The 20,477-nt window shown below is 50.5% G+C and overlaps 1 protein-coding gene across 3 annotated transcripts in view; it reads left to right on the top strand.

The window, feature by feature from the left end:
• SPEN (spen family transcriptional repressor) overlaps positions 1-20,477 on the top strand; it is a 93,601-nt gene that overhangs the window by 20,717 nt on the left and 52,407 nt on the right. For all 3 annotated transcript variants that reach the window (XM_068162748.1, XM_068162747.1, XM_068162746.1), the window contains exons 2-3: positions 6,554-6,874; positions 10,849-11,325. In XM_068162748.1, coding sequence (XP_068018849.1) covers positions 6,554-6,874; positions 10,849-11,325 — 798 coding nt within the window. The remainder of the gene's footprint in view (positions 1-6,553; positions 6,875-10,848; positions 11,326-20,477) is intronic.

Here is a 20,477-nt window from a genome sequence, read left to right as displayed (position 1 = left end):
AGCCTGAGGGCTGCCCTCATGGCTGGGGATGAAGATGTGCAGGGCTGGAGCCAGGCTCTGCCCAGGGCAGTCCAAGGACAGCACAAGGGGCACTGGGGGCAAGCTGGAGCAGAGGAAGTGCCAGGGGACCAGGAGGAGAAACTTTGTCCCTGTGAGGGTGGCAGAGCCTGGAGCAGGCTGCCCAGAGAGGTTGTGGAGTCTGCTTCTGTGGAGCCTTTGCAACCCCTGCTGGATGTGTCCCTGGGTGAGCTGCCCTGGGTGATTCTGCTCTGGCGGGGGGGTTTGGCCTGGATGATCTCCAGAGGTCCCTTCCAACCTCTAACACTCTGTGATTACCTGGGGTGATGTTCACCTTGCTCACACTTCACTACAGTCTTTGGTTTCACTGCTGTGCACCAGGTACCCTGTGTGTGGTGGGACCCAAAGCCCATAGTGCAGTCTGTGCACCTTGGAGGATATTTTGGTAATCAGACCACAGTACAGGAGGCCACAGTGCTGCTCCTCTGTTGTGTCAGTGTGCCTGTGATTTGGATGGGAAGTAGGTGAATGAGGGTGGGGGGACACTGGAACAGGCTGCCCAGGGAAGCTGTGGCTGCCCCTTCCCTGGAGGTGTTCAAGGCCAGGTTGGATGAGGCCTTGTGCAGCCTGGGCTGGTGGGAGGTGTCCCTGCCCATGGCAGGGGGTTGGAACTGAATGATCTCTAAGGTCCCTTCCAACCCAACCCATTCTGTGAATCTGTGAATGGTGGACTGAGTGCTTAGACTGTGAAACAAATGTCCATGACAGCAGAAGACCCCAGAACTGATGTCAGCAGAGGTTCCACAGATCTTGGTCAGCCTGGTTGGGAAGCCCTGTGGAGCTGGTGATGGGAACTGCTTCCTGGCAGCTTCAGGCTTTGGTGTCAGACTTGCATTTCCATCTGGCTGGAGCAGATCTGCTTCGTGCAGGGGAAATCAGGGCTGGAGCAGCCCCCAGCATGGGCTGTGGGGACTGGTCTGAAGCTAAGAATAAGGAGAAGAGGTGCAGACATCTGGAGAAGTATTATTTCAGGTCACATTATGTTGTTATGAAATAACAGCAGAGCCAGAGGAATGTGATTGGCCAAGAGGAGCTTCAAGCTGTGCGAGCGTTTCACTGAACAGAGCAGGCTGGGGCTTGCCTGCCTTATATAATGGAGGAGGAGGAGGAGGAAGGAGCTGAGCCTGGCACTGAGACAGCCCTGCTTTTCAGGTGGCTGAGGTCAGAGAGGATCCAAAATATTCCAGTGTCTTGCTGCTGCTGCTGCTGCTGCTGCTGCATCAGGACATGTTGTCAAATCATGCTGGTAATGAGCGGTGCAGGAGCGAGCACAAACCCTCCTGCCTCCTCCTCGCTCTCGCACTGTGCCCTGCCTGCAGCACTATCTGGAGCCTGCCACTGTGCCACCTGGGAAGGAAAATAGGGGGAAGCTTTTGAGCCTGGGGGGTAGCTGAGCTGCAGAACTGTGCAGTGGTGAAAAGGGTTAAAGAGGGTGTAAGAGATCTTTATGAGCTCGGGCAGGGGGGAGCTCAGCAGGAGACAGCAGGCAGTAACAAGGTTTGATGTTTAAAGGCAGATCTCCCCGATTTCAACCTACCTTTTACTAGCATGGCATCCTGGAAAGATCCCAGTCAGGTTACAAAATGCTGCAGCTGCCTGATTGCAGTTGCCTGCTACACATTCTCTGCCTGGCTTTCTCCCAGTCCGTTCTTTGTTTCAGAGGCTTTTGCTTGGGAACAGCTGAGGCTGTGCAGCAAAAGGAGCGCTCGGAGCGAGCAGCCAGCCGAAATGGTTAATGAGAAATGGAACTGCGGTGGTGCTGAGGCTGCCAGGACCCCCGTGTAGGGAAGGTTGCAGGGTGAGGGATGACTTTTGGTGAGGAGGAGGAACCAGCCCAGGCTCGCCTTGGCGGAGGCTGCGTTTCCCAACCTGGCTGCGCTGTCTGCCCGCACGGGAGGAAGAGCTGGGGAGGAGGAAGGGTTGGAGAGCGACAGGAACATGCTGAGCGGCCATGCCAAGAGCCCAGGGACATTTCAGCTGCATGATTATAGAGGTGCTTTGATCTGCAGTGAATAACCCGATAATGCTTAAATTATGAATTCCTCTGCTTTGTCTGGGAAGCTGGATTAGGGAGGCTTTGTTGGAGCAGCGATTACCGAGCGGCTTTTCCCTCGGCAAGGGCTGCTGGAGCTTACAGCCTGGTGCTGCGGCCGTGCTGTGCCTGCTGGAGGGGCACAGTGACATAACAGCTCTCACACGGCCTCGTCTCCGCTGCTCCGAAAAAGCAGCCTCTGGATGTGGAGCTAATGATTAACGGCTCGGAGGGGAAGAGGCACTGCGCAGCCTGGCTCTGGCTGGGGTCTGCGTAGCGGGAGCTGAGGAGGAGCTCTTTGTTTCCCGTCAGCGGTTGTGAAATGAGGCCCTTCTTGGAAAAGGCTGAGGCCAGGTAGAGCCCCTGCGAGGCAGGGCTGGAGAGGAGCTGCACTGCACTGCCAACGCTTCCAAAGGTCTCGGCGATGCCTCCCCTTGTCCTTTGTCCTCTCTTCCCAGCCCTCAGCTTCTGCACAAAGGTTGCTCCGCGGAGTGCGTTCGCCTCCATCTTGCCTCGCTGTGCGATCCCAAGCGCGGCGCTATCCCGGCGCTATCCTGGCGCTATCCCGGCGCTATCCCGGCGCTGTCCCGGCGCTGTTCCGGCGCTATCCCGCCTCTCCTCCCCCGGCCCTTCAGAAGGGAGCCAGTTGTTGGTTGTTTTTTTTCAATCTTGTAAGGTATTCTGCTGCAGCGAAGCTGGCTGCTGATGCAGTACTGCAGATCTCCCCTCGCTGCGGTCCTCCTCCTCCTCCTCCCGGCAGCATCTGCCAAGTCGGGAGCAGCTCGGAGAGATGCCAACGGGTGGGGCTGGGCCGGCTCACCAGACAGAGGAATCTGCACTGTGGGGGAGAGGGGCTCTGTGTAACCACAGCACCGCACTGGGGCAAGGAAAATGCAAGCCTTCCTCTCGCAGCAGCTGGCCCTCAATGCTCACAGCCTTCTCCTCATCGGTTTCCTTTCATCCTCCTCGTTCTGTTCCCTTTCATCCCCCTCTTTCTGTTTCCTTTCTCCTCCCCCCTGTCTGCCTCCTGTGCTTGCAGCAAAGAGGATTGTCACAGATGATCCTCGGGGCTCCTCAAGGGGACAGAGCAGGACACCAAAGCATGGCAGAGGTTTATGGATCTGGATGGTGCTGTCTGCAAGCAGGGTGATTTAGGACTGTGGCTGTGGTGGGATACAGTGGGATCTTCCCCCATCCATTTCTAATTTAGGGGGAAAAAAGGAACTAATGTTTGAATTCATGACAGCTCATCTCCACTGTGCCCAGTGTGACAGTTCAGCTCTGGCTGCAGGAGCTCTGTGCATCTGCTGGGTGACTTTGTTGGTACCCAAGGAATGCAGTGTCAATATTCTGTACCTTCTGGGCTTCCTGGGCAGTGTTAGCTCCAATATTTGAACACTTTGACACATTCTGGATCTTCTGTAGAGAGAGAAAAATAATTGAGGTCCATGAGTATGTTCCACTAACACCTACCTACGTGTGAAGAGCTCAGAACTAGGCAATAAAAGACTTGTAAGGGTGGTGAGAGGGGACCCCCTCACAGCCTATCTTCATACAACACAGGCTGTGATGGCTTCAGTCAGAAGGTCAGCTGGGATGTTAGGGGTTTGGAGTAGTGCTAAGATGCACTTAATTCCCTCCCCCCCTAAAGACTGCAGACAAAGTACAGGCTGGTGTTGGCAGAAACAATGTGTAAACAGTGAGCGAAAGGCCAGGCTCTGCTCTAAGCTGCCTCTGCTGTAACTCTGTGCTTGAGAAGCAGAGCTCAGTGGATGTGAGAGTTGGAGTGCTCTGGCCTGTCACAGCTTCTCTTTGTTGTCTGTAGGGAACTGAAACTTGTGCTAGAGGGGGATGCTAATGAGGATATCTAATTATTTACCATAGTCTTTGGAATGTTCATCCATGACATGAACTTTTTTTTCTCTTTCAAATAGGCTCTTCCCTCTTTCCCTTCCCCCCTCTCCCTTTCCTCTTTCTGCTCTCTTTATATCTGCCACATCCAATTAGGCCATTTTTTCCCTCACACCAGTTTCATTAACCATACCCTTGACTTCTCAGCTCTTTCTCCATCTTGCCTTCAAGGCCAGGTAACCATAGCTTCAGGAGAGCACAAACTTCAAGCAGCATCTTTCCTGCAGTGCCTTTCGTCATCGTTTGCTCCTTGGCAACTTTTAATTAGAACAACAACCAAAAAAAAAACCCAAAACCCAAACCAGTTTGGGTTAGGAAACTCTGGAGGATTAACACCCCCTTTGTGGTGCTTTGTGATGTGAAAGATGCTTTGCAAGATACTCCTTAAAGGACAGGGCAGTGTGTTGGGTGGGGTATGAAGCAGAGCGAAATGAGATCTCAGTCCAAAGCAGCTCATGGACAAAGTGTAGTAGGTCAGGGCGGAGTGAGCAGGTTTTCAGGTGGTGTTCAAGGATTAGTCATCCAGTAGTGATGAAATGTTGAGGAGTCTGAAAAGCAGAGTCAGGTGTGGGTTCTAACAGTGTTTGCTCTGCAGCTAGGCAGTCCTGGTGCCATTCTCCGGTGTGTACAGCTGGAAACAGCTTCTCGTGTTGAAGGTCTCCCTGCATCTGCTCTGTGCTGTGCTGCCTGTGTCGCTTTGCAATCCTCCTTCATGAGTTAACAAATACTTCCTGAGCAGTGCTGGGGTTTGGGGTTTTATTACTATTTGTGCTGGGGTTTTGCCTCTTTTTCTCACGGATTAGTGCTCAAAATCTTCCTGGCTGGGAGCAGCCAGCGCCCAAAACGCAGCTCTTGGTGGTTTTCAACCAGTGCAGTGTTCACACTTCCCGTTTTGTCCTTTCTGCTGCCAGCTGATGCAGGTTATTTAAAACCATTTTCCCACCCTGTTTTCTTGGGTGCACAAACATGCTTGTTTGTATTTATTTCTCCTTTTCTTAAACGCAGACGTTGACTCCTCCCTAAGTGACTGTGTTGCAATTATTTAACATACATTAAGCAGGGTGGTGTCACATTCCCCTGGGCTGTCCTCAGCCTGCCGGTGGCGGGGCGGGGGTGTGAAGCTAAGCTGCAGAATCCCGCGGCAGGGGCGTGAAATCGAACCCCTGAATCTCACAGCAGGGGATGGGAAATCGAACCCCAGCAGCACCCCGTGCTCAGCCACAGCTCTTGAAGCATCCTGCAAGGCTGGTGTGAATAAATGGGCTCGGGAGCAAGGATCAGAGCGCTCCTCAGCACGGTCTGACTCTTGTTTGAGTGCTGAATGGATTAAATATAGATCAGAGTAGTGGAATTGCTGTGTCAAGGTCATTATTGGGGTTTTATTTCCCCTGAAAAAGGAACGGTGGGGATGTCTTTATTTTTACTTGTTGTGACACAGTTTTGGTTTAATTATGTCTTGCTCATCAGATGAAAAAACGAGAGGGGCTGCTCTCATTGTGAATACCTTTCTCTTTCTTTGGCTGCCGTGGCTCTGTTGGTACAGAAAGGGCAATCTCGTGGCAAGCAAACCAAAAGAGAGGAGTTTTACCGGGAATGAGGGGAAGTTTAAATGGCCTTTTTATTCCCCCCCTCCTCCTTTGGTTTTGTTTTGAAATGACATCTTCCAACCTCAGAGACTGATCTTCCTGCAGCGTGGGGAGGTCGAGGTGTTGACTTTGTGACATGTATGAATAAAAATGAAATAAATGGGGGAGGGGGGGAGGGGAAGAAATGAAATAATGAAATGAAATAATGAAATAATGAAAATAAGGACATGAAACGAGGAAGTAAAATAATAAGATGAAGTAATGAAATTAATCATGAAATAAATAATGAAATAATGACACAACATGAATTGAATTGGAATGGGATGGAATGGGATGGGATGGAATGGGATGGGATGGAATGGGATGAATTGGAATGGAATGGAATTGAATTGAATTGGAATGGAATGGGATGGGATGGAATGGAATGGTATGGAATGGGATGGGATGGAATGGGATGGGATGGAATGGGATGGGATGAAATGGAATGAATTGGAATGGAATGGAATTGAATTGAAATGGAATGGGGATGGGATGCAATGGGATGGGATGGAATGGAATGAATTGGAATGGAATGGAATGGAATTGAACTGAACTGAACTGAATTGAATTGAATTGAATCGAATCGAATCGAATCGAATCGAATCGAATCGAATTGAATTGAATTGAATTGAATTGAATTGAATTGAATTGGAATGGAATGGGATGGAATGGAATCAAATGGAATGGAATCAAATGGAATGAATTGGAATGGAATGGGATGGAATGAATGGGATGGAATGGGATGGAATGAATGGGATGGAATGGAATGAATTGGAATGGAATGGAATGGGATGGAATGAATGGGATGGGATGGAATGAATTGGAATGGAATGGAAGGAAATGGAAGGAAATGGAGGTCTTTTCCCAGCAGCACTAACATCCCTGCTCTGCTTTGCTCTCCCTGCAGATATGGACGTGTGGAAAGCGTCAAAATCCTCCCCAAGAGGGGGTCGGAGGGCGGCGTGGCAGCGTTTGTGGATTTCGTGGACATCAAAAGTGCGCAGAAAGCTCACAACTCTGTCAACAAAATGGGAGATAGAGACCTACGGACGGATTATAATGAGCCAGGAACCATTCCCAGTGCTGCTCGGGGATTGGATGATACAGTTTCCATAGCATCTCGTAGTAGAGAGGTTTCTGGGTTCAGAGGAGGTGGTGGGGGGCCCACTTACGGCCCCCCACCATCGCTTCATGCACGGGAAGGACGTTATGAGCGGAGACTTGATGGGTAAGTTCCAAGGTTTCTCTAGGCAGGTATTTTGTATTTGATATGGTGAGAAACACAAACTCCTCTCTAGGGCCCCCAGATGGATTTAAAATTTTGGGAATTATCTATGTTTCCTATTTTGGGTTGGAAACGGAAGTGATTTCTATCCCAGTGGCTGGTACCTTGTGGATCCATAGAGGATGTGTTCTGCAGCTGGTTGGATATCTACACTTGAAATAAGGTGGTTTTAAGATGGAAGATTTCCTTTGGCCAGCATCGAGATTGGAGTTACTCTGTTCTAGAAGTAACGGTTCCATTTCTTGGATAATATTAAGGCCTTGCTCGGATGTATCCCTGCTGCCAGATGGAGCTATCTTACTCTACAACATGTGGTGAAGCTCTCTGTGGAGTATCTTCGGAATACTAGAACCTAGAATGCTGTGAAAGCTTGCTGCCTTAGCTCTCACTGCTCCCTGTACGCAGTTGGTATGTTAATTGGATTGTCAGCAAAAAAATTTCTAGTAGACTTTTAATGATGCAGCCCCTTGGATTCTACAGACACCACTTAGCCCTGGAGATAACGCTTGGATGGAGAAGACCGAAGGCAGCATGTGATGGTTCCATTTTGGATCTACATCATTTCCAAGCTGATTGGGATTTATTCTTTCTGATGGTATTGGCAAAAAAAAAAACCCAAAAAGAGCCGATGGACACTTACTAAATTTTGGAAATTATAGCCTTTTGTTTCCTTTCGTTCCCTTTGTTTTGCCGTTTGCTTTCCGTTTTTTTTGTCGTTGCTCTTTTAATGCCGGGATCAGAACTCCTGCCTTGAATTTGTTGGATGGTATACAGTCAAGACGCCAGTAGCCATGGGGAGTGGATTACTATCTCTAGCCTCTTAAAAACCAAACCAAACCATAAAAGCTCTTCGCTGCTCCACACTAAAGCGTTAGCTTTGGCTAAGGACGTGGTGCGTAACGACACCAGTTCGTGGATAACGCCAGCGAACAGTGCCGGGGGCTGGATGCTTACAAAGGCGGCTAGAGGATGCCTGCTGGCCGGCAGCGATCAGAGCCCTCCTGCCCTGCCCTGCCCTGCCCTGCCCTGCCCTGCCTTGCCCTGGGTCACCTGCTGCCAGCTGCTCCATTCAGACGTAGGGCTGGAGATTAAAAGTAACGGATCTGTCGCAAGAACGAAGTCCTGGGGGTTTCAGAGTTACGCTTTTCAGTCTTGGGACTGCTTCCTTCCAGTGGAATTTTGAATAATCTTCTTCTTTTTTTCTTGGTTTTTTTTTTTAATTTTTCCTTTTTTTGAAACATTTTTCAACATTTTTGAGATCTATTTTTTTCTTTTTAAAATATTTTTGATCTTCTCACTCAGATTTTTTCACATTTTTTCCTTCTTCTTTTTTCCTTTTTTTTTTTTGCTTTTTTTTCCACTTTTTTTTGGTTGCTTTTTTTCTCTTTTTTTTTTTTTTTTTTTTTCTTGTTGGTTCATCTAAAAATATCATTTGACACCCTTTGCCCATTAAGAAGGTGGATTACCCCTGTAAGAGGGGCCAAAATTGGGGAAGTTATGTTCACAATTCTCTCCCTAGATTTAATTGGGAATATAGGTCGTGTTTCCACACTTGGAAAAGGTTGGTATGTCCTGCCCTGTGTATATTAGCCCCTCTCCTAACCCGAGTCAACCCTTCTCTTTCCACTAACTCCAGTAGTCCTTTAGTACTAATAGATAAATCCAACAACAACAAAAAAAAAAGCACTGTAGCCCTTAGATTTTCAGCTCTGCTAGCTCCTCTGTCTGTCTTCTGTGTCCTTCTCACGGATGAGGACTTTGTTCTTTTATGTCAGCTATATAGCAGTAACCCTCTAGAAAATACTGCTTGTTCTCTTCCCTCATTAAATCAGCTCTCACTGATTAACACTTTTTGTAGGATGCTAAATGCAATCGTTTATGAAATTGTTGATCTTGGTCCTTCAAAAGGGGGGGAAAAAAAATAATGAAAGAAAGAGAGAGAGAGAGAGAGAGAGAGAGAGAGAGATGTTTCTGTGCCAGGTCCTGAAATAGCTTTCAAAACACCATTGTTGCGAGAGAGAAATAATGAACAGAGAAAGGCAACAATGAATTCTGAGCAGATAGAGAAGTTAATGACATTCTGTGGCGCTGCTGAGGTGGTTTCTTATATGTAATTTGAGGGGGGGGTGGTGAAAAAAAGCAGGTGAAACAGGAGCTAGCTCTTGTAGAAAGCTTGAAAATGAGCTATCATTTAAGAGCAGAGGATGCATCTATTTCAAGGGTTGTGGATCGAGTGATTCATTGCGGAGGGAAGGGAAGGAAATTCCTGAGATGCTAATCGAGGGGGGGAAAAAAAAACCAGAAAAGATTCAGAAATCTCATTTTGGGTTTATAAAGAGACCTGAGATACTTCTGCCATTTGAAATAGAAACCAGCCCTGTGATGCAGCAGAGGAGGAGGAAGTGCAAGGCAGAATTGGGTTATTAGGATTCAGGGGATTGAAGTGACTAATAATTGATTCTGAGGGAAGAATCCGAGAGAGAAGGCTGAAAGAAGAAAGGTTGAAATGTCCTTCATAAGCTGGATAATTACATTTTGAAATTAACTTTGGCTACCCTGACACAGTTAGAATTTTGCCAGGGTTTTTTTTTTTTTGTTAACCATTCAGTAGGATCCTTCCTTCCCCAGCTGCCATTTTGCAGAGAGAACCCAGACAGGTACCGAGCTGGTACGGGTCTGAATTAAAGCATGAAACGGTTTCCGATGGTCTCTTAGCTTCATCTGCCAGTTCTGCTGTCTCTTTATTTGAGAGATGGAACTGACTTCCTCGGGGCACAGAGCCTGTCTTAACTGACATCCAAAATATTTGAAGGACTGGAAGGAAATGGACCTTAGCTACTTGAAAGGGAAGACTGAGATTCTGTAGAGAGTGAAATTCAGAGATTGCAGAGAGCAGAGCAGCTGAGAAATTCCGTTTATGCTCCTTGTGTAGGGTCTTAGTGTCTCTTGGGGGGCTGCGCTCTTGCAGCTTAACCATCCTGACCTGAGTAAGCAAAATGTTCCTTTAGTGGTGAGAACTGAGCCTAGCAGCCTGCTGACAGCCAAATTCCCTCTAAGAGGGTGAAATATTTTAGAACAGCAACGAGAAGCCCCCTCAATTTCTGGGTCTATCTCTCGTGGGTTCTGCTACCCCTTTTGAAAGCAGCTTCTTACCTCTGGGTCATGCTTTGCACGGAGGCTTTCATGGCTTCAGCCCCCATTGGCGGTGCCATTTTTGCCGAAGGATAATCGGAGGAGCTTCACCGATTACCAAACCCCTGGGAAGAAAGAAAGATCAAACAATAAACTGTGAAGCTCTTAAGCAAAAATGGAGGCATAAAAAAAAAACCAAACCAAACCAAACCAAAACCCAACACCCAAAAACCCCAACAAATTAATTACGATGTCTGTGAATACAAAGTTTTTGGTCTTGCTTACTGAATTGAAATGAAACACAAAAAAGCAAAACCCCCCCAAACACAACTCAGATGAGGATTCTGCACTGGAAAGCAGTTTCATATAAATATCTATATATCTATATCTATATTTTCTTTTCCTGTGCAGGCAAGATGCTGGTCATGAAAGCCTGATATTGTGATGAGAAACCCCCCCCCCAAAAAAAAAAAACCCATAGATTGCTCAGCTTTCTTGTACACCAATATAACTCTGGAGTCGAGTAACCTGTTTTTAAGTGTCAGTGTTGGCTTGATCAGGTCGTTGCTGTTTAGTGGAGAAGCGGTGGCAAGGAGGAGTTCGGTGCTGACGTGAATGTTTTGCATGAGTTTGTTTGGTTGTGTTTTTTTTTGGGGGGGGGTGGGGGGTGGGGTTATTTTTTCGTTTGGGGTTTGTTTCTCTTTTGGGGTTTCTTTCTTTTTTTGGGCTTCCAGTCGCGCTTGCCCCGTTCTGATGCCGTGTTTTTCCCCCCTTCCCACATGCAGGGCTTCAGATAACAGGGAGCGTGCTTATGAACATAGTGCCTATGGACACCATGAGCGGGGGACGGGAGGATTTGATCGGACGAGACATTACGATCAGGATTACTATAGAGACCCTCGAGAGCGGACCTTACAACATGGGCTCTATTACACTTCTCGGAGCCGAAGTCCAAACCGTTTTGATGCTCATGACCCCCGTTACGAACCTAGGGCCCGGGAGCAGTTTACATTGCCCAGCGTGGTACACAGGGATATCTACAGGGATGAGATTACACGGGAGGTACGAGGCAGAAGGCCGGAGAGGAATTACCAGCACAGCAGGAGTCGGTCGCCGCATTCGTCCCAGTCCAGGACCCAGTCCCCGCAGCGGTTGGCCAGCCAGGCGTCCAGGCCCACCCGCTCCCCCAGCGGCAGCGGGTCCCGGAGCAGATCTTCCAGCAGTGACTCCATCAGCAGCAGCAGCAGTACCAGCAGTGACAGGTAAGGCCTCTGTGAATCCTCGCCTGACCCGGAGCCACCGCGCGGAGCGGGCTTTGGGAGTTGTTTCCTGAGGCACGGCGAGGAGCTGGGAGCCTGGGCTGTGGAAGTGCAGGGCGCTTGGTAACTGAGTCGTCGGTGTAGCAGAGTGCTGTGAAATGTGGAGAGTCTGAGTTGGCACAAGATGGATCGGAGGTGAACGTTGGTGCTGTTGTTCTTTACTCCCTGTGGTGGATCTGGGCAGTGTTCTGTCGGGCTGGGCAAAGCAGGATGAACAGCCACGAGGTCTCGTTGCACCCCAGCTGCCACCCATGTGCATGGGGCATGGGGCAACTCTATTTGCTCAAGTGAGGGAATGAGAGTAGATTTTAAGGTCAACTGCTATCTACAGGACACACTCAGATACTTTGGGAGTGACGAGTGGTCCTGTTCCATTTCCTCTCATTCCCCATCAGCACTAACATTTAAAGGGTTGCCGTGTTGCCTTGCCAATTTTTTTCCCCCTGTTGCCTTGCAGCAGAAATGGTAAACTTGGGAGCATTTCCTGGGGAGGTGCCCATGGTCCTGGGTCCTGAATGGCCACAGGCTTTAGAAACTACAGACAGGGGGAAAAAAATCCAGAAGGTTCAAGCTGGTTGCTGGGTTTCTTCTGATTGCCTGAAAATTCATGTTGAAAGGATTGCATTTGGCTTTTCATGAGTAAATTCATGTGGGAACCAAGAAACAGAGGTGAAGAGCTCTGGTCTTCAGCAGGCTCTGCAGAGCTGGAGACATTCCCAAGATTTAAAGTGTTCCTTGAGTAAAGAGGTGCAATAAATAGTGCTCAGTTCTGACTGTGAGTGGAGTCCTACCACTGGTGATCTCTGATCGAGGTGATGGTTGATTGCTCTCGTGAAATCTTCCCTGAGTGCACGTTGGACCTTCTGGAAAGGTCAGGTGGGATAACACTGGGTGCATGTGCAGAAGGGAAGATGAGGAAATCAGTTTCTCCTCTTCTGAGTTCCCCACCCCTCCATGTCTGAAGAACTGTGGAAAGATTTATTTGCTGCTTCTAATTATTGTTTTCTCCTCCTGGGTTTAGAAATCCAGGTCCAGTCTTGACTGGTGGAGAGAGAGAGAGAGAGAGAGGCACCTCTAGAGTATCAGAGATGATTTTCAGGTTCTTTAAAGGGTTGTTTATTTATTCCTAACACCTCTTTCTCAATGAGATCTTCACACTTAGATAATGACAACCCTTTGTCAGAGATTTTCACACTTATTACAGCTTTGAAAAAAAAAGGGGTGAGCTTTCCAAAGGTCTCCAAAAAAGAAACCAACTCCCAGCAACACCAAACCAAGAAACCCTAGAGAAGAGGAGCGGAAAAAGAGGCTTCCTTACATTTGAGGTTTGAAAAAGGAAAAATCCCCAAACCAGACTGAAGTGCTCTTGTGGTGCTCCTTTGCTCGTTGCAGAATGGCCAGGAGGCAGGCCAAGAAAGTCGTAATCTGTAGAAAATGTCATTGTGGGGCTGTGGAGACAGGATGAAACACTGCTGTGCATCTGAGAGGGCTGAGCCTGATCCCAGGGGAGCAGAGCTCGGGGATGGAATCAGGAGATAAGCAGCCGCTGCGTTTTCTTGGCAGTTTCCAGTTGTAGTAATGGAAAAGAAGCAGACGATGCTCTGAGAGCAGGGGAAAAGAAGCCCTGCAATGTGGAGTTATGAATGCAGCAAACTGGAGTGCAGGAGAGCGAGGGATGGAATCTGGTGGGGAGAGTGTATTGCGTTTGGAAGGATCAGGAAGGAGTTTCACGTGTTTCGAGGTGATGAATTAGGTCTTGACAAACATGTAGCTGTGTCTTTTACTCGGGAAAGCAAAACCCCACCTGGCCTTGAAGCCTTCTAAAGCACAAGTGGAATTTCTGTTCAGTTTTTGTCACAGAGCAGGCAGAAATTTATTTGCATCCCCATGCTCTGGGTAATAAATTCTGGGTCATTCCTGGCTTGGTTTAGCAAATTACTCATTCCTGTAGTGGGATTGGAACAGCTAAGGACAGGTTGTTACTGACTGAAGGATTCCTTGCGGTCTCCATGGCATTTTTCAGGGGATTTTAGCAAACTTGAAATCCTAAGTGGAAATGGCCAATATTGTGATGCTGTGAAATTAATGAAGGTCTTTGTGACACTGAATTCTTCAGCAGTTGTATGTTTTGGAGAACTCTGTCACTCCAGGCTTGTTCTGCTTGTCTCAGCTTGGCAGGGTGGAAAAGGCAGAACCAAGTTGTGTTCACTGAGAGATGCTCCTGTGAGTGTTCGGGGACGAATGCTGGAGCCTTGGGGAAGTCACAGCTGTGAAAGTTTTGTGCATGTCCTTCAGGTGAAAAATGCCCAGAAAGGTGGTGAAGTTTGGGCTTTGTTCCTGGTGGTCTTCAGAGGTGTGTGAAGTAAATGTGACATTTGTTAAATGGAGGTGATGTTCTCGGGCAGTAATGCGAGGAAAGATGCTCTGCAGATTGCTTCCAGAACATGAAAAAAGTCCTTTGTTTGGAATTTGTTGCATTGGATCTCGGCTAAGATATGCTTTAAAGGTGTCTTTGAAGGCCTGCACAGGCAGGGGATTTGTAGTGGGAGCTGCACAGCAGTAATTGAGAAGATAAGACCAAAAAGCACAGGGTGAAAACAAGCCCTGTTCTGCGGAGCAGGCTGTTCCTGGCGGTGTTCGGCCTCGCAGGAGCTGCCCCTGGGCTGCAGTGGGGGAGCTGCTGGCTGGGAGTGCTTTGGTGGGAGCTGCGTCCTCAGATGGTGAGGAGCTGAGCAGGACTTGGTGGATTTGAGGCCTTTGCATGTCTTAACGTGAGGTTGGCTCATTCCCCACCTACCTCATGGAAAAGGGTCACTGGGGTTGTTGTATCACCTTGAAAGCATAAAGAACCTCACAAATGATACTTGGGTTTAGCAGCTGCAGCAGCAGCAGCTTTGTTTTCTCTGTTCTGTTGACTCAAACGTGTACCACAAATGATACATTAGCAAACATACTTTCTGTACTGTGTCATGGAAGAAGCTGAATGCTCCTAGAAGCTGTGTGATCCTACAGGAAGCAAACCAGATTTTGTTTATGCCCTTCCCTACCTCCTGGAAACTTTAAAACAAAAAAGGCAACCACCCTTATTTTCTTTTTGGTAGCAGAGGATCTTTTCTGGGCTGCTTGTGGAGGTGTTGTGCTTCTCAGCTCAGTTTGGTGATGTCAAAAGGCCTGGCGTGGTCCTCAGCATTCCATGTGTTAGTGATTAGTTTTAAAGCCTTGCTGCAGCCACGTCCTGAACCGCATGGCACCGAGCAGCGGGGACCTTGTGCTCTTAAAACCGGGCACGTGGCAGAAGTAGCCTGTTGAGATGGGATTGAAAGTTGTTTACAGAATCTTGCTCGCAGTGTTTGATGTCCAGAATATGAAAGTGTGAACCTTGTGTGTGTGTAAATTTACAGAGGAGTGACCTCAGAGTTCCTTCTGCCGCCTTCTCTAATTTAGAGAGTGCTTTCTCGGTTGTCTGATGCTGGAGGATTTACTAGAGGAAGACTTTCTTCTGACTTGTCATGTAAAAGAGAACTGAAATCTTCAGCCTGAGACCTGAAGCGACTTCATTTTCCAGCAGGCTTTAAGGGTGCCTCATCGTTGCTGTGGTGTGGAATTAAAGTGATGGAAAGAAGTTTGTCTGAAAAGGGACTTTAGGCGAGCTGTGACAGTTGTCCTGGGAGGGCTTAATGACAAGCGAGCAAGGCTTTGATAAAGTAATTAAGAGACTGGGTTTCATTTCAGATGGCTCTGTGATGAAATTCTGGAGCAGCGAGTTGCAGTTGGAAGGGAACACCTCTGTGTTAATTTCTGTGTCTTAATATTGAAATAAACTGATGAAAAGCACTGCCAAGAGAATTTTAATCATGGGAAAAAACCAAACCACCAGGCTCCCTGCAACCTCGGGTGGAAGGCTGCAGTGTGTTTTGTTCTGCCGGGGACTTTCTTAGCCTTGTTTAAACAACCGAAGTGAAAGTAGAAACAAGTGAATGTCATTTCGTTTCATTACATAACACAGACCCTTCCCCCCCTACCATTGTCTTCCTCTCGTCTTTCCCGCTCGGTTTTGTCTGCCAGCAAGCAATGAATCACTTAGAACGGGAGGCAGGGCTTTTGAGCGGTCTGAGAGGTGCCTCTGCTGGGGACAGCTGAAAAATCAGCAAGAAGGAGGTTAAATGTAGCAGTCCTGGCTTGTATTATTTAACAGCCGGGGAGACGGCCCTTGCTGGTGTTAAATGATTCCCCATCAATTTCACACCCTAGAGATCACCTGGAGGTTTTTTACTATTACAAGAGGGATGTGGAGGTGCTGGAAGGTGTCCAGAGAAGGGCCACAAGGATGATCAGAGGGCTGGAGCTGCTTTGCTGTGAGGACAGACTGAAGGAGTTGGGGCTGTTCAGTCTGGAGAAGAGAAGGCTCTGAGGTGACCTCATTGTGGCCTTCCAGGATCTGAAGGGGCCCTACAGGAAGGCTGGGGAAGGACTTCTCAGGATCTCAGGTAGTGATAGGACTAGGGGGAATGGAATGAAGCTGGAGGTGGGGAGATTCAGGTTAGATGTGAGGAGGAAGTTCTTCACCATGAGAGTGGTGAAACCCTGGAATAGGTTGTCCAGGGAGGTGGTCGAGGCCCCAGCCCTGGAGGTGTTTAAGGCCAGGCTGGCTGAGGCTCTGGGCAGCCTGATCTAGTGTGAGGTGTCCCTGCCCATGGCAGGGAGGTTGGAACTAGATGATCCTTGTGGTCCCTTCCAACCCTGACTGATACTGTGATACTATGATCCTCTGGTAGGATGACAGGGTCAGCATGCTCCTGGTTGTGCGGTAAGAAAGATTTAAGAAAGAATATAATAAAATTGAACCCAGCATAAACCAGGAATGGATTAGCACCAGGGCAACAGTAAACCCTCCAAGAGTCAGGCGAACCACCTCCTCTTACCTTTTGTTCCCATGTGGCTCTGAGCAACCCGATGCAGCGTGAAGCGTCCCTGCCCGTGGCAGGCGGGGGGGGGGGGGTTGGAACCGGCTGATGCTCGAGGTCCCTTCCAACCCTGACGATTCTGTGATCCAAGGCTGTGTGCTGCTTTGATGTTTCTATCTGTGCAGGGAAATGTAAATTAGGGACAGGAAAATTTTAAAAGGGGGGGGGGGGAACCCAACAAAAAATCCACCTCAGATATTCTCAGGTTTTTGTTACCAACTGTCGAGGGTTTTCACTTTGTTCTCTCTCGTGTTTCTGCTCCTGTCAGCCTGTGCTGCTGCTTCTCATCTAAATATAACCTACACCATCCTCTTCGACGTGGGTTTTAGGATTTTTTTTCACCCTTGGGAGTGTATCGAGTTTCTTGAAATTGAACACAGGCAGGCATGTTTTTTTTTCCAGAGAGCTTTGAAGAGAGGAGAGGCGATTATTTTTTTTCCTCTTGCGTGTGTGTGTGTGCAGAACAGATTAAAATACAGAGAGCAAACCTTCATTTTATACCTTCTCAGAATAGTATCATAGAATCAGTCAGGGTTGGAAGGGACCACAAGGCTCAGCCAGTTCCAACCCCCCTGCCATGGGCAGGGACACCCCACACTAGAGCAGCCTGGCCACAGCCTCATCCAGCCTGGCTGCAAACACCTCCAGGGCTGGGGCCTCAACCACCTCCCTGCACAACCCAGTCCAGGGCTTCACCACTCTCATGGGGAAGAACTTCCTCCTCCCCTCCAGCCTCAATCTCCCCACCTCCAGCTTCATTCCATTCCCCCTAGTCCTAGCACTGCCTGAGATCCTGAGCAGTCCCTCCCCAGCCTTCCTGGAGCCCCCTTCAGATCCTGGAAGGCCACAATGAGGTCACCTCAGAGCCTTCTCTTCTCCAGACTGAACAGCCCCAACTCCTTCAGTCTGTGCTCACAGCAGAGCAGCTCCAGCCCTCTGCTCATCCTCCTGGCCCTGCTCTGGACACCTTCCAGCACCTCCACATCCCTCTTGCCATAGGGGCTCCAGAACTGGAGGCAGGACTCCAGGTGGGGTCTCCCCAGAGCTGAGCAGAGGGGGAGAATCACCTCCCTTGCCCTGCTGGCCACACTTCTCCTGCTGCAGCCCAGGCTCTGCTTGGCTTTCTGGGCTGCAAGTGCACACTGAGAGCTCCTGGGGAGCTTCTTGTCCACCAGCAATGGGAAGAGACGACCTGCCCACACACACAGACACACGCACGCGCGCGCACACACACACTCACACGCACACACTCGTGTTTAGGCAGAAACGGAGCCTTCTGGAGGGTTAAAAAGAATAAAAGAGAGAAGGAAAGCCAATGTGTGGCTCCGGGATCTCGGCCCTCCTGGCAGCTGGCGAGCAAACGCTGTCTGCGTCCCCCGGGGCCGGGCAGCAGCGGCAGCCGCCGGTGCCCTTCAGCCCGGCGGGAGGCCAGGCCAGGCCGCGCTCTCCGCCCGGGCCCCGCCGCCGCCGCCGCCGAGCTGCTGACAGAGCGGCTGCGGGGAGGCCGCCGGCTCGCATTACCTCATCTGTATACTCTAGAGTAAGCGATTAAAAATGTGCCTTGCATAAGAGATTTTTATCTCGCCCTGAAAATCCGCCGCTTTAGGTCGCCTCTGCTGGCGGCGGCGGCAGCGCGGCCCGGCCCGGCGGCTGCCATGGCGGCTGGCTCGGGGCCGCCTCAGCCCCGCTGTGAGAGAGGGAAGGACGGACGGACGGGTCCCTCGCCTTTGTGAGCCGGGAGCTGGGAGGCCCCGGCCGGGTGTGTGTAAGGGAAAGGCGGCTGGTTCGGTTCCTCGCCTTGGTGCCTGTGTTGGGGGTGCAGATCCCCTCCTCCCCCCCCTCCCGGCTCGGTGTGAGGGCGAGGGGCGGGCCGGCTGCTCGCCGCGGAGCGCTCTCCCTCGGGGTGCGTACGGGACAAGCGGGCGGGCGCGCGCCTCGCCGCCCGCGCGGACAGCACCGCGCGGACAGCACCGCGCGGACAGCACCGCGCGGACAGCACCGCGCGGACAGCACCGCGCGGACAGCACCGCGCGGACAGCACCGCGCGGACAGCACCGCGCGCAGCCCCCGGCCGGCAGCCGCCCGAGCCGGCAGAGGGGAGGGCGGGTTGTTTGTGCCTGAGAACCGGTCTGAACCGGCGGGAACCGGCCGGGCCCGCCGCCGCCGCGCCGCCCTCAGGGCGGGGCCACCCCGGCGGGTAAAAATACCTCCGCTTTCTACCAGGGGGGGGAAAAAAAAAATCCCTGGGTTTTTAAAATAACCTCCGGCGGCAGGCAGCGCCGGGGCCGCGTGCGCGCGGGGTGAGTGCTGCTTGCTCACAGCGCGCGGGGAAGCGCCAGGGCGCAGCGCGCAGGGAGGGAGGGAGGCACGCGGGCTCCCCCCCGCGCGGTGCGGGGCCGCAGCTCCTATCGCAAACCTCCTCTCAGCGCCCAGCGCTCTGCCCGCGCCAGACAGCAGCAGCTGCTGACCCGGGGGAGGAATGAAGTTCAGTAAGAGCAAGGGCAGGGTCCTGCAGCTGGCTGGAGGCAATCCCAGGCACAAATGCAGGCTGGGCAGGGACTGGCTGGAAAGCAGCCCTGAGGAGAGAGCCTTGGGGGTGCTGGGGGAGGAGAAGCTCCCCAGGAGCTCTCAGTGTGCACTTGCAGCCCAGAAAGCCAAGCAGAGCCTGGGCTGCAGCAGGAGAAGTGTGGCCAGCAGGGCAAGGGAGGTGATTCTCCCCCTCTGCTCAGCTCTGGGGAGACCCCACCTGGAGTCCTGCCTCCAGTTCTGGAGCCCCTATGGCAAGAGGGATCTGGAGGGGCTGGAAGGTGTCCAGAGCAGGGCCAGGAGGATGAGCAGAGGGCTGGAGCTGCTCTGCTGTGAGCACAGACTGAAGGAGTTGGGGCTGTTCAGTCTGGAGAAGAGAAGGCTCTGAGGTGACCTCATTGTGGCCTTCCAGGATCTGCAGGGGGCTCCAGAAAGGCTGGGGAGGGACTGCTCAGGATCTCAGGCAGTGCTAGGACTAGGGGGAATGGAATGAAGCTGGAGGTGGGGAGATTGAGGCTGGAGAGGAGGAGGAAGTTCTTCCCCATGAGAGTGGTGAAGCCCTGGAATGGGTTGTGCAGGGAGGTGGTTGAGGCCCCAGCCCTGGAGGTGTTTGCAGCCAGGCTGGCTGAGGCTCTGGCCAGGCTGATCCAGTGTGGGGTGTCCCTGCCCATGGCAGGGGGGTTGGAACTGGCTGAGCCTTGTGGTCCCTTCCAACCATGACTGATTCTATGATACTATGAATGAGCCCCCAAAACAACCCCTATAAGGGGAGACTCGGGAGCCAGCCCCGAGGGGAAGCGGTTAGGACGCAGCTGCAGAACGGAAGGGATGTTTAAGTTTCTGGGAGAGCCCAACCAACATGAAATCCTTTAAGACGTGGTCGAGTGACCCCTTTGGTCTTTGGTGCGTGGTTTTGTTTCGGAGTCGCCCCCCAGAGTGGACATTTCATGGGAGCTGGGAATTGCTGGCTCTAAATGACAGCAGTTAGACCTCTTCCTGAAGGTGTACAGCTAGGTGTTCACCTACACCTGGTCTGTCAGTCTTCCTTCTGTGGCAGGACCCTGAACCTTTGCTGCTGCTTTTTCAAAGTGTATTTGATTGCATTTCCCCTCCCCCCACCCCCTTCAGGCAGAGAAAAATTTCTCTCTCTCTCTCCAGATTAATATCAGTGAGGGAGTTCTGAAGGTTTATCATATTGGGGTGGAAATAGATGGAATGGAAAAGGAGTCCTGGAAAAATAACCTCTTGTTTTATTATTTCGATCATCTTAAATTACTTCATTGTTCTGCATTCTGCTCAATAGATTATAGCCTTTTTTCCTCTCTTTTTCTTTTTCTTTCCCTTTCTCTTTCCCTTTTTCTTTCTCTCTCTTTTTTTTTTCCCTTTTCTCCCCCCTTTTCTCCCCCCTTTTTCTCTCCCTCCCTTTCCTTTTCTCTCCCTTTCCTTTTCTCTCCCTTCTTCTTTCCCTTTCTCTCCCTTCTTCTTTCCCTTTCTCTCCCTTCTTCTTTCCCTTTCTCTCCCTTCTTCTTTCCCTTTCTCTCCCTTCTTCTTTCCCTTTCCCTCCCTTCTTCTTTCCCTTTCTCTCCCTTCTTTCCCTTTCTCTCC

This window comes from Melanerpes formicivorus, unplaced genomic scaffold (assembly GCF_026170545.1).
Source record: "Melanerpes formicivorus ecotype bairdi unplaced genomic scaffold, bMelFor1.0.p_v2 SCAF_67, whole genome shotgun sequence".
In the NCBI taxonomy this organism is placed as follows: Eukaryota; Metazoa; Chordata; class Aves; order Piciformes; family Picidae; genus Melanerpes; species Melanerpes formicivorus.
This window is presented reverse-complemented; position numbering and strand designations above follow the sequence as displayed.